Below are 12,643 nucleotides of genomic sequence, written 5' to 3'. Positions count from 1 at the left end.
ATTATCTTAGAAAATGATGGACGTAATTTGCAAGTAGCGGCGAAATTAAATAAGTGACTAATTTCCCGAACATATCTAGCTTCTTCTAGAAAGCAATAGGCAACTTCCGCACTTGCTTCAATGCATCGAGTACTAAAGCCTCCTCGACATCATGCAACCGAATTGCAATAGTACAGGTAACCATACCTCTAGTCCGGATGAATTGAAACAGCGCAATGAGCATAGGGCCCCTTTTCCTCACTCTAGACGTCTGGTGGAATTGGCGACGTATAGGCGACAGCAGGAATAACATTGTCGGATAGAAACCTGACGCTGTTTTACACATTTTGGTTAAGAATCGTGTTCTGACAATAGGAAACAAAGGCGTGTTACTACCAAATCCTTCTGTTTGGAATAATAGTGACCATTCCTATTCCCTGTATGTCTGAATTCTCACGTGTTTGCCCTAATATCACCCAGAGGGACAAAATTTGCATGAACCACACGCTGTATGACTTCATTTTACTTCCGCTCGGTCTCCCGGAAGGGAGTCTTCTAGTTGCTCTCGATTAACCCTCGAAGCAAGCATTGGGGAGTACCATGAACAATGGCATCTACTCTTTCATGCCCCAGAATTGGGGTCTGCTACACAATGAGCAAACTCATACATAATAGGCTGCCTCTACCATGGTGAAAGATGACGTGAAACCCGACTCCTCTCAGTCTAAGTAAAGGCGGGACCCATCATCAGACTGCATGCCTCAGAGCACCTACATGCTGAGAACATTGATAATTTCTGGAAGGTGGACCGGTTATACCCTGACACCGATTTTAGCGTTGGGACGGGACATCTTTGGATATATCGGCATGATGTTTTGCATTTGGTTGTTGCTTCTGCAAAGACTTTAAGTTTTAACTCTCTTAATTTCACGGGTTTACAAAATTTGCTGATCAACTGACTCTCAGATAATAACATTTTCTAGCTTGGAGAAGCACAAGTGGTGTCAATTAAGATTTGTAAGTTTTCTTAATATAGAATAATTTACTGAGTTTAAAATCTATAGCCCTGCGGAGAAAAGCGGACAAATATCACTAGTTTTAATAACCCGTCAAGAGGGGAATTCGAGCTGTAGTGCTATGTCAAAATATCTCCTTGTCCAGGACCACGGAAAAGCTATGCATCTCACAGACCCTAAGGGAGATACCACCCCGGAAAAGTCGATTGCTATCACCCCCTCTGCCTGCTTGGGGAACCCCCGAAGTCAAACTCCGGTACTGTATAGTAAGCTAACATCCGTGGACTAGAGCGTAATCAACTACTTGTCGACAGCGAAAACACTTGTCCCTCAAATGAACTCGGGTCAAGAAACATATACTTGGACTCTCTCCGGGCAAAAAACCAGCTTCCATTTACTTTTTACATAACATCTTCGTAGATGGCAAAGTTGTTGTAGTAAGATTCTCCAGGTCCTTTGCCGATCTCGTGCATGATCCAACGGCCTGTGGCACGATCACCGTCGATTTCGATGACACCTGAGTGTACCATTTGGGCGAAGAAGTCTCGTGGTTCAAGTAACCTTTTGACCATGTCCACGATCTCGTTCACCCCCGTGGCGGACATGGAAAATGGTTTACTCAATATCCAGATCGGTTTACGGTTGCTGTCTGGGACCCAGAGCTTTGAGAAAGATTCATAGTCCGGAGGACTGCAGGCATTGGCAAAACGAGCAACCAGATCCCGGATGGCTAGTTCGTCTTCAATGTGCTGGATTCGATCCATGGCTGACAAAACCGTTTCCCCGGTGGCGAGTTCATATTCAGTGTCTTCGTATTGATTGTTGCCCGACATGGTTATCGCCTTGGACAAGGACAGGGTATGCAAGATATGAAGGAGTACACCGCCGGAGACAATTGATTCAGTGGTTCGTTCTGCTATGGAATTTTCGGCGTAGTTCAGGTTTTATATTCTCATTTTTCAAAGATGGTGCATTGATTGATTGGGTTGTGCCACGTTTGGCTCTTCTTTACATCTTGCAAAGAGTGCGAAGTCCCTCCCGCATTGACTCGCATATCTGAGAGTACTACATAGCAGACTGTCTGTGCCCGATGGTCCACAAAATGGCTTTATATGATGACATATGATAATTTGGTGCTTTGTCTTATAAAGGATTCATTCCTATATCTCTTCATATCGAAGATTATGTCTTCCTTACAAGAAAAGTTCGACTACTATGATCAGAAGTGCTTGTGGCATCGCCACAGCAAATTCCTCGCCTACAAGGGTGCCATCCACTCTCATAGAGGTATCAATACCAGATAGCTCTTACAGGCGTGATCTCAGCCATGGCTGATGATCAAAGTACTCTAGGAAATTAGCGAGTGTCTCGTAACATCTTCGGGACAATCCGGAAACATTTGAACCTCTTAAGCGTGCAATGCGAAATCACGCATAATGAACTCGGAAAGCCGTATAATTCCCACATTACCTATTATGCACGGGGGCATTTCGCATTAATTGGGACCTCTGATGGTCATCATTTTGAGAATGCGCATATTGTGCCGGAATATACTCGGCCGATTTGTTCTAAGTAAACCTTGTATGGAGTCATGTTTCGAGGTTCGCTCCAGCTCGGAAGATGAGTTTTGGCGGTTCAGGTGCTAAAATCTCAAGAGTGGAACATTTTGTCCCACAGACAATATGATCGCAAGATATCAAAATTATATACGTTTTCTCATTGCTTAAGTAGAGTGTTCATAGAATATAACAGGCAATCTTTGTAATAATGTACGAATAGATGGGTAACGAAGATCTAATGTAAATATTCTGAATTAATTTGATCTAAAAATCAATATTTTTATTGCAATATTTATTTGACGGTCGTACGAGTCGCCAAATCTTTCAACCTAGGGTCCATTATTCGACTGCGATTCCCCAGCCTGACTCTGAATCCACTCTACTTTGCCAGTAACATCTGGGTCAAATTGGCCCATATTCGGCGTGATAATTGTTCGTTCTTCTTATATAGAGGCCACGTGAATTATTCCAGCCAAGTGAAAGTACAGACATAAAAAGAATGATGGGATAAGCAGCAAGGCTCACCTGCGCATTCACACTACATCACCAGGATATAAAAAGCACTGTCATATAGTTGAGGAATCTGGAAGCTACAATTACTTAGAGGTTTGACCCAACATAGGTGACGAATTTGTTTCAGACAATATGAAGTTCCTAGGACCTTTGTGTTATATTAACGAAGCAGCGGTAATTGATGAGTCCCTGTGCGACCGGCAAGTACGGTTAAATGGTATTCGTCTGGCGTCCTAAAAAGGCACCAAAAATATTTGAGGGGTAATTTACTTGGTTTACAGTAATATTTGAAAAGCAAATTCGCAAAGCTGCGAGTCACCTAGTGACTCTAATCTGATAGCTTGCTTACGAACATGGAGAGCAGCAAGAACAGAAAGTTTTGTACTGAGAGTATGAACAAATCACTCTATTATTGAACTCAAGTCTGGGAGAAACGAGAGAACAATGCCCTAGCGTTCTGGAAGTAAATTTTGTTGCGCAATGTCTCGTCCATTGGGAATGAATCCAGTTCATTAGAAAATGCCCTGACGCCCTCTTCACCAGCATAGGGAAAGTCACTACCATATAGGATACGATCGTGGGATGCAAAATCCAATAGAAGGCGCATTGTGTGATGCGATCCGCATAGTGCAAGATCAAAATAAAATGACTTGCAATCTTCAAGAATTTCCGACGGCAGCAAATTCGTCTTTCCCATTGGCGTTCCTTTCACTAGGTTGGCGACACGGGTAGCCAAGTATGGCATCGTACCTCCCCCGTGAGAAAGAATCACTTTACAGTTGGGGTGGTGACGCTTTGTTCCTGATAGGACGAGATCCATTGCCGTTCGTGTTGTTTCATGTGGGTAGTCTATCATCGGCTGTGGCAAGGAAGAACTGACCAAATTCGTGTCAGCTGCATGGGTGGGGTGAATAAAAACGACTGCATGTCGTTTATTCAACTCCTGCCAAATAGGAGCAAAAACAGCATTTCCCAAGTAGAAATTTCCACTTCCATATCTAGTGAATAATGTAATTCCATCGGCATTTAGGATATCAAGGCTATATCTTATTTCGTCAAGACAGCCTTCCACGTCCAACAATGTAGGGAGCGCAGCGAAAAAAGCCATAGCGGCCAGGGTTATTATCCCGCAAAGCTGCGGCATAATCATTGGCTTTTCGCGCTAACTGGCGTCCACCTTCGCCATGAAGGACTGAAGCACCAGGGGCAGTGATGGACAGGATAGCCGTTATGATTGAACCATTCTTCATAAAAGCCTGCGTCGTCTCAGGCTTCCAAGCTGGTATATGGGAGCCAGATGGATCGCCATGAGTCTCGATCGCTGTATCGAAAGTCGTTAAAGAATGCTACAAATACGACGTGTTTTTTGACGTACCACTGGCATAGAAATCCGGTATGAAATGATGGTGGACATCGACCTTCTCTGGTAAACTATTCATAACGATACTTTGAGAGTAACCAGTTGATGTGATCAGGGGAAAGCTTTTTATCCATTGATCGTGGGTCAGTCTGGTCGTTGACATTTATGGGATGCTTCCCGTGAATCTTCTTACAGTGGCGGGACTCACCGGACCATCTCCGCCTCAATTTCGGCATGAATGCTCTTACCCCGCACCCCGACTCATAGTCTTGAATTCGCGGGCGGACAAAGTTCGGATTTTGTTCCAACCCGGAACGTTGGATAAATGAACCCATTCCATGGAGCCCTTGAAACCAGAATCGCAGATAGACGCACTCCTGGTGGGGTGCAAAACCAAAGACCTGTATCTCCGTGAACCGAACTACGTTTACTTGCGAAAGGTCTTGTTCAAATTTGATCTTGGTCCCCTCCACTCTATCACCGAGAATGAAGTCCGTACTGGTACAGTATGCGGATTTGTGTGGGCTCATTGGTGGTGATGATCCCTCGCCATCGGCAACATGTAGGCTGCCGCTACTAGAGCTAACGTTCCGTCTCTAATTCTAGCAACACATTACCTGTAGGCTAACCTCAAGGCAAGTGGTGGCCTGGCTGACTGGAACTCCGTTTCATGGCTCTCCCTCCGCTTGGCTTGGAAATATTGCGATGCCTTTGCACGGCCATGCAGTGAGCCAAGCGTGATAGTTTTTATAACCTATGAAGAACTCCTTAGAAACGAGAATGGCTAAAGGGCTAAGAGAATGAGTCGGGCCACCCAACGCTACCAGACTCAACTAGCTAAGGACGAATCTGAGAGATATCTTTTGTTCTCTTGGACGAGCTAGAGGTAGGCAAAGCCAACATGTAAATCACTCTTCATTGATAAGGGAAATATGTGCCTGGAAAGATAACGACCTCGACCTATATTCTTGTCTTTGGCACTGATCATTGTTACCACATTCTACATAATATGATCCAGATCCATAGTTCCAACGGCAACGGTCTGACACTCGTAATAGAAATATGAATCGCCGGCCTTATGATGGAGGTTTCCTGTCGACTGCAAAACGCACCAGGATTCTAGGACATGCCCTTAAGGTCTTACTCTTGTCTTTTATCAGGAAGCTTCTCCTCAAGAGTTACCTGGTCTTTAGTTACTTAAGAGTAGCGGAAGAATGAAGCAAGTTGGTAAGCCTTGTTCAGAAGTATCGTAGATATACGTTGTGGTATTTGGTGTTGCATCTTTGGATATACGCGTCCTTGTGTTCCACAGCCTAGAGGATCCTAATTATTGCATATGGCTACCGAGGTTCGTCCGATCTTTTCCGAATCCTCTCCTGCATTAGCTAGTAGTTCGCCAAGGACAAAACCACACCTATGACACCTGAACGTGTTGCCTGGTCTCCTTCCCATAATGATGTCCTATACGTGAGCCTGTTTATATACCTTTCTTGATCTGAATTACTACCGCTAATATCCCACGTCATAGTCAAATTCCCAAAAAGAAGTAAAAAGTGGAGAGAAAGCCATTTTCTTGCCATGCGGTGTTCACTTAGCATAATCACTCCCCAAGAAGAGCATTAACTTTACAGCTCAGATCTAGATCCGTGACTAATAAGTTATAATAAAGGCATCCTTAGTTCGCTAGCAGCCGTATTCTCCCGACTAGAACTACTGGTTCTTACCATAAAAACTATAAGCTGCAGTAATGTTATGATTCCCATTCCGCCCCACATTTCTAATGCTCCACAGTCAATTTTCAATAATTTAACACCGAGCTTACAAACTCTTTGTCAGATGGAGAAGCCCAAGTTCACCAATTCAATTGGACAAGATATGCAGGACACCAACATCGTTATTGGACTCAGTTGAAAACGTTGGGAATCGCCGCGAGTGAATTAATGATGGTCAGGTACGACGACAATTTGCCGAAATATATATAAAGGCATTGCCATCCCTAATCACCCAATAGATCTGCTCTTCGACGACTAACCAGGAAAAAATCCTCAACAATCCCCATACAAGCATTCCAAAATCCAAGCACGTTCAAGATGGGTTCCATCCAAGTCGATTTCAAGAACCCCGCCACCACAACTCTCCTTGAGCTGGCCAAGTCCCGCCGCACATACTATGATCTGAAGGCCGAGAGCCCTATCTCCGACGATGCCATTGAGGCAATAGTCCAGGATTCTGTCCTCCATGTCCCCAGCTCTTTTAACACCCAGACTTCCCGTGTAGTTCTTCTCCTGAAGGAAGAACACAGAAAGGTGTGGGACATTGCTATCAATGCTATAGAAGAGCTGGTTGCTGCTGGTCAGGTTCCTAAGGAGGTGTTTGAGACCCAAACCAAGCCTAAGCTGAATGCATTCCGCGCTGCTTATGGAACTGTAAGGTTTTTTATTTTTCTTTTTTTCCTTTAAAAAGGAGTGTAGTAGGTGCTAATGGGCCAGGTTCTCTTCTTTGTCGACTATGACTCCCTGGCTTCGATTAAAGAGAAATTCTCTCTATATGCCGACAAATTCGATCCTTTTGCCATGGAGTCGAATGCCATGACTCAGTATCTCGGTACGTTAAACGTTTTCCAACTACTGTCCGTAATCACCATATCAGACGCTCATTGTGAATAGTCTGGGTCGCCCTCGAATCCGAAGGTTTTGGTGCCAATCTCCAGCACTATAATCCTCTGATTGACGAGCAGATTCAAAAGACTTGGGGCTTACCCACCTCATGGAAGCTTGACGCACAGCTAGTCTTTGGTGTTTCTACCACGGACCCGGGTGAGAAGACTTTTACTCCCCTTGAAGGTCGCCTTAAGGTCTTCGGAAAGTCCCAGTGAGCTTGAAATAGGGATAGTTTTGAGTCTGCGGCTATGAAGCTATTATGCGAGGGCAGAATATTAATTAAAGGTCTTTAGCATGTCTGGTTCGCGTATTTGATAATGATCGCTCCTGTGGAGAAAACAGTCCCTTGTCATAAATATCCCATATTCGGTAACTTCATGTAGTCTTGCCGAGCACCTAGCAACAGAACATCGAAGAAAAGCCATTCTCAAAGATTTCGGGCGATACTAGGTAACCATTCACGTTACCACTTTGCTTCGTCATGTTTTTGCAGCGACTATTGCTGCAGCTATAGGTGTCTCCGAGAGACCAACCCTATCGTCTTCTATAGTCACTCTCCCGCTGTTGAATACCCTCAATCGTTCGCGGCACTGGATTACATATAATTATCCTATTTTGGACGTTTCAACATGCTAAACCTTCTTATTCACCATAATGTAATATGTAAGTCGCAAATTTCGATGTTTAAATAGGTCACTCACCGCCGGTGAGTCATCTTTGAGTGAGGACGAAGCCTACTTCTGGCTGCGCAAAATAGTAGTCTCGCCTCTTTTCAGTCGGCAATAACAACTTGATATTTTCGTTATCCATTCAATATATTTCCCCTACTCAATTTCGATTGCAAATTTCATAATATTTGATATAAAAATAATCTGCGATCCCTCCGTCTCATGTTTTTCCCAAGTCACGATCTGTCATGTAGGCGGTGTGCATAGGGCGGTGACTTCTAGCAAATCAATATCGCGACAGCCAAGTGAACTGGAGTTTATGGAGGACAACGATGGTTTGACAGGTGATGAAAGAATATGGCTATTTCAACCAAGCGTACTCTCAGAAATCGCGGTAATAACTGGAGTGCGCCATATTGTGGATTTGCCAGAGTCTGGTTGAGGCTTGGCAAAAATGCTCACACGTCGATGCGAGGCTGTTCAGAAAAACAACGGAATTACCGGGCTAGATCGGCCTTTGCGCGCACTGCTGAGGTGATAAAGTCCGGTTAGATCCGGCTTAACGGAACTTTGGTTGTCGTTACAGCCTTCGGGTTATTTACCAAACTTTACGTCGGAAGCCACATTCTCCAAATCGTTCCGCCAGAAGCGGGGAAGCGCTAGAATATATGGCTCTCGAGACAAATGACATATGGTGATCTAATGCTGAGTAAGTTATTAGTTAGCTGGGTGATTAGGTTTAGTAAAATAGTTGATATATAGACCCTTTGTAACCCAGAGGGCCGTTGCCTATATATGGAACGCTTGCCACTAACTGCAGTAGGTACGCACACCGTACGTTTCCCAATATCTCGCAATGGACAGCAAACCTTCAGTGGTACCCTTGTGGATCGACGGGCGGTCTGCTGCAGCCCGTCCAGCCGTGACGTTTCCCATTTCTCCGGACGAGCAAGGAAACACGGCTTTTGCTCAGTCCGCCGATGTGGATGCTGCCAAACTTGCAGCAGCGGCGGCGAAGAGGGCTTTTGAACAATGGAGGCTTTCGAGCCCAACTTCTCGCCGGGATATTTTACTGCGTGCAGCTGGTCTACTTGATTCTCGACGAGCAGAGCTCGTTGCACTTCAGGTCTTGGAGACCAACTGTGCGGAAGCTTGGGCACAGTTCAATATTGACAACTCAATCAATAATATGCGCGAAATTGCTGCACGGATTACATCAGCCTGCACAGGTAGTATTCCTGCCATAGGCGGCGAGAAGAACTTGGGCCTAGTCTTCAAGGAACCTGTTGGGCCTGTCTTGCTCATCGCGCCGTGAGTATTATACTCTAGTGGCATACAAAATCTCGATGTCTGCTAATGTGTTCCCTCGCTACTCTATCTAGTTGGAACGCAAGTGTCATTCTTGCCTCACGAGGTTTAAGCTCAATTCTTGGTGCAGGATGTACCGTTGTCTTTAAGACTTCTGAGATATGCCCGCGAGTGCATCATTTGCTAGTGAATGTATTCATTGAAGCTGGAGTCCCAGCGGGCGCTATAAATGCCATCCAGGTTCGACGCGAAGACGCACCAGAAGTCACTGAAGCTTTGATTGCCCATTCGGCAATTCGAAAGGTAGAGTTTATTGGCAGTGCTGCCGTTGGCAGGATCATTGGTGCCATGGCTGGAAAGCACCTTAAACCTGTCCTGATGGAATTGGGAGGAAAATGCGCCTCAATTATCCTCGACGATTGTGAGCTAGAGGATGCTGCAGAAAAGTGCCTTCTTGGAGGTAGGATCCTCCATACAAGGACTAATTTCACGTTTACTGACCATATCATATAGCATTCCTTCACCACGGCCAGATTTGCTTCTCTACGGAGCGAATCATTGTGCAAAGATCCATTGCAGATCAATTTATCCAGTTGCTGAAACGGGGGCTGCTCAGTGGCCAACAGGAAAGGGAGTAAACAGGGAGGTTGTTCAAAAGTCTTGCGACAAGCTTCTAGACGCAGGTGAAAAGGGTGCTCAGTTTTTAACGGGTGGACCAAACTATGCATCCGAGCTATCTCTTCGGCCAACAATTTTGATGGAGACAACGAAGGAGATGAAACTTTGGGATGAGGAAACATTCGGTCCGTCTGTGTCTCTATTCGTAGTGGATACGGACTGTGAGGCGATTGAACTCGCGAATGACTCGTCGTACGGTCTGAACGCCGCAATACATACCAACAATATGCAACGAGCAATTGACATCGCAAGGAAACTTGAGGTTGCGCAGGTACATGTGAACGCATTAACAGAACATGATGACCGTGAGTGGCAGAGTTCATTACTCTTCAGTTATTTGATGGCTAATACTTGGGACCACCTAGCAACCTACCCTCTTGGCGCGGTGAAAGGGAGTGGCTGGGGGCGTAACAACGCCTCATACGGTCTGGAGGAATTCCTTGTGCCGAAGGTAGTGAGCCTAAACATGAGTCGTCAGAAACTAGCCTTCGAAATCGGAGGGAAGTGAGATCTCTCATTGTTTTTTTACCTGGATAATATTAGGTAGTTTCTAAGTTTGATAGAATTATCGAAGGCCAGATATAAATGAATAAATTGGACATACTCTGCCTCCTAGCTCTTTGTTTCTCTCTCTCCTTTTGTGCTGGATACTTCAATAATTCGTGCTTCAATTCTACGGTGGCTGCTAGGCCCAATACAGGCTCTGTATTTGTCCCTCAAGAAGGTCGATACTTCGTTTTGTTTTCTCATGAGCCCCCCCGAGGAGGGTATAAAAACTATGGCTTGGGGTGGATCAGCACAGAAACCATGTTAAATAACCCATGCATAGATACATTTAAAAAGGCACATCGCATTATCCAGTCAGTTGGATCTCATCGGTCGACCACGGTAATGAGCATACTGCATCCTTCAAAATCGACGTTAATACATCCAGATAGCAACTTTAAGGTCTGGAGCCTCCATCTCTGACTCGGATCGAGTCGGGCGAGTCGTGAATCCCTACAAGGTTTCGGGTTAGCTATGGGACGCAGGTATTGCCTCAACGAGCTCGCCGAAGTACAAGGAGTGTTCAGGACTTTACCCTACCAATCTGAACGTAACTTAGTCATGCCTCAGCCTTTACATTCGACTTTGATCAATAGTTCTGAGGTGAGGATCCTATCGCATTATTTTTAAGTAGCTAGCCTCAAAATAATCGCCCTTCCTGGGTTCAATCACAATTAGATCTCTGAGCTTCGGCATGGAACTACTACAATAGCAACCACCCCAAGGACACGTGCAATGCTCAGTTATTCGTGACATATTTTGCAGCTACTAGAGGATCACTTTTATAAACTACAAATTAGATAAACCTCTACCCCCCAGCCTGGCAAACACCTTGAACCCGCCCCCGGGGCTCTAAAACTTCACTAACCATAGATAGCGCTAGCCTGTTTATAATGAAATTACACCATGTGTATATATATATTTATGACGCTAAAGTATGTTCCAAATACGACTATTTTTAGTACAAAATATAGTGTCGGAACAATAAATGGCCGCATAGGCTATGAATGTAGCCCATGGAGCATTTTTGGTCTAGCGGTAAAATGCCTATATTCGTGCGACATCAAGTGACTTTGGGGCGTCATTAAAGTGTCTGCCAGGGAGGAAAGAAGAGTTTCATCGTGCACTAAATTAGTTACAAAAGCTGTTCACAATCAAAAGGAATAAGCATGAAACAGGATCTCTACTGCACCAGACCGCCATATAAAACAGTATGCCATCATTAAAAAAAGCAAGGCTTGGTGTATTCGGTCAAGTCTTTCGTCCCCCTGATAATTTAGAGATATTCATTATTTGACTGACACTGATCTTTTCACTCCTTTCATCAAAGTTTTCATCTGAGTAGATAACGAAATCAACCATGTGCTCGTGATTGAAGAATACAAAACATAGTATTCGATGAAACTTCACGTTTACTGCTCGTTCCAGTTGAACTCCGTCATTTTCGCTGCGAAGGATGCCATCTCAGGAGAGAATGTCCTCGAAACAAAATAACAAGCCGAATCCAGGCCAGATGAGACTCCGCCACCTGTGATGATTTGTATATTGTTTTCTCTCATGCCGCCATCCACATATCTAGCATGGATAACCTCGGTTTTTCCCTTTGTCTCACAGAGCGTTCGGAGTTCATCGAGAAAGAGGTGATGAGTGGTGGCCTTGATGCCATCCAGCAAACCAGAAGCACCTAGAAAGAGAGCTCCTGTACAGATGGAGAGAATAGTCCGTGGTGTTTTACCCTCTCTGGGCGCCTGGAATCCAAAATCCCTCACGAACTGGAATTCCTCCGACTCGCTCTTAACTAAGGAGGAGATGATGTCTGGCGGTCCGCCGGGCACCACCAGAACATCAAAATCCTTCAGTTTGGAGCGTGCAGTGGCTAGGGTGATGCCTGGACTAATCTGAAGGGATGCACTTGTCGAGATTTTTTCATTTCGCCCGATGATTGTGAGCTCAAACGCTGGATCTGGAACGGAATGGTTCATGCTGTGATTGGCATGTGAAAAGATTTCAAGCGGACCAGCAAAGTCCAATACATCTACTCCATCAAACACGAGAAATGCGGCCTGCAGCATTGTAGAATAGATGTAGATTAGCGTGGGCTCGGTCTTGCTGGTAAAGTGGGATCATGATCTAGGTGTCTATTTATTTCAAACTAGACGGACTCATGTTATAGTCAAATGTATACGGCCGTAAGGTGAGGGGTACCCGGTCACGTGTCAATGTTGTTGACTAACGGAAACACTTCGTTACCACGTAGAGCAAGGGAAGTATGTGTCAGAGCAAGCTGCGACAGTAATGGCTAGTAGGCCTAGTAGGCGAATGAGATTGAGGATAGGACCAAGCGGAACCAATCTTG

The 12,643-nt window shown here is 44.9% G+C and overlaps 5 protein-coding genes across 5 annotated transcripts; 2 read left to right on the top strand and 3 right to left on the bottom strand.

Annotated features, from left to right (window-relative positions):
- Positions 1 to 1,396: 1,396 nt before the first annotated feature.
- Positions 1,397 to 1,828, bottom strand: N7458_000500 (nuclear transport factor 2 family protein; the record flags this gene model as incomplete). Its single annotated transcript, XM_056903894.1, has 1 exon — positions 1,397 to 1,828. One exon carries the CDS (start codon positions 1,826 to 1,828, stop codon positions 1,397 to 1,399), a length of 432 nt encoding a protein of 143 aa, XP_056771661.1.
- A 2,294-nt stretch (positions 1,829 to 4,122) lies between these two features.
- Positions 4,123 to 4,506, bottom strand: N7458_000499 (uncharacterized protein; the record flags this gene model as incomplete). The annotated part of the gene is made up of 2 exons (XM_056903893.1): positions 4,123 to 4,388; positions 4,443 to 4,506. 2 exons carry the CDS (start codon positions 4,504 to 4,506, stop codon positions 4,123 to 4,125), a joined length of 330 nt encoding a protein of 109 aa, XP_056771660.1.
- Positions 4,507 to 6,517: 2,011 nt separating this feature from the next.
- Positions 6,518 to 7,302, top strand: N7458_000498 (uncharacterized protein; the record flags this gene model as incomplete). Its single annotated transcript, XM_056903892.1, has 3 exons — positions 6,518 to 6,853; positions 6,917 to 7,031; positions 7,094 to 7,302. The coding sequence occupies 3 exons, from the start codon at positions 6,518 to 6,520 to the stop codon at positions 7,300 to 7,302; spliced, it is 660 nt and encodes a 219-aa protein (XP_056771659.1).
- Positions 7,303 to 8,611: 1,309 nt separating this feature from the next.
- N7458_000497 (uncharacterized protein) lies at positions 8,612 to 10,249 on the top strand (the record flags this gene model as incomplete). Its single annotated transcript, XM_056903891.1, has 4 exons — positions 8,612 to 9,066; positions 9,138 to 9,523; positions 9,657 to 10,046; positions 10,107 to 10,249. 4 exons carry the CDS (start codon positions 8,612 to 8,614, stop codon positions 10,247 to 10,249), a joined length of 1,374 nt encoding a protein of 457 aa, XP_056771658.1.
- Positions 10,250 to 11,699: 1,450 nt separating this feature from the next.
- N7458_000496 (DJ-1/PfpI family protein) lies at positions 11,700 to 12,359 on the bottom strand (the record flags this gene model as incomplete). Its single annotated transcript, XM_056903890.1, has 1 exon — positions 11,700 to 12,359. One exon carries the CDS (start codon positions 12,357 to 12,359, stop codon positions 11,700 to 11,702), a length of 660 nt encoding a protein of 219 aa, XP_056771657.1.
- Positions 12,360 to 12,643: the final 284 nt, after the last annotated feature.

Source organism: Penicillium daleae (assembly GCF_028827525.1).
Source record: "Penicillium daleae strain IBT 16125 chromosome Unknown utg000001l_segment0_segment0, whole genome shotgun sequence".
Taxonomy (NCBI): domain Eukaryota; kingdom Fungi; phylum Ascomycota; class Eurotiomycetes; order Eurotiales; family Aspergillaceae; genus Penicillium; species Penicillium daleae.
Note: the sequence above shows the minus strand (reverse complement) of the source record. Positions and strands in the feature narration are given on the sequence as shown.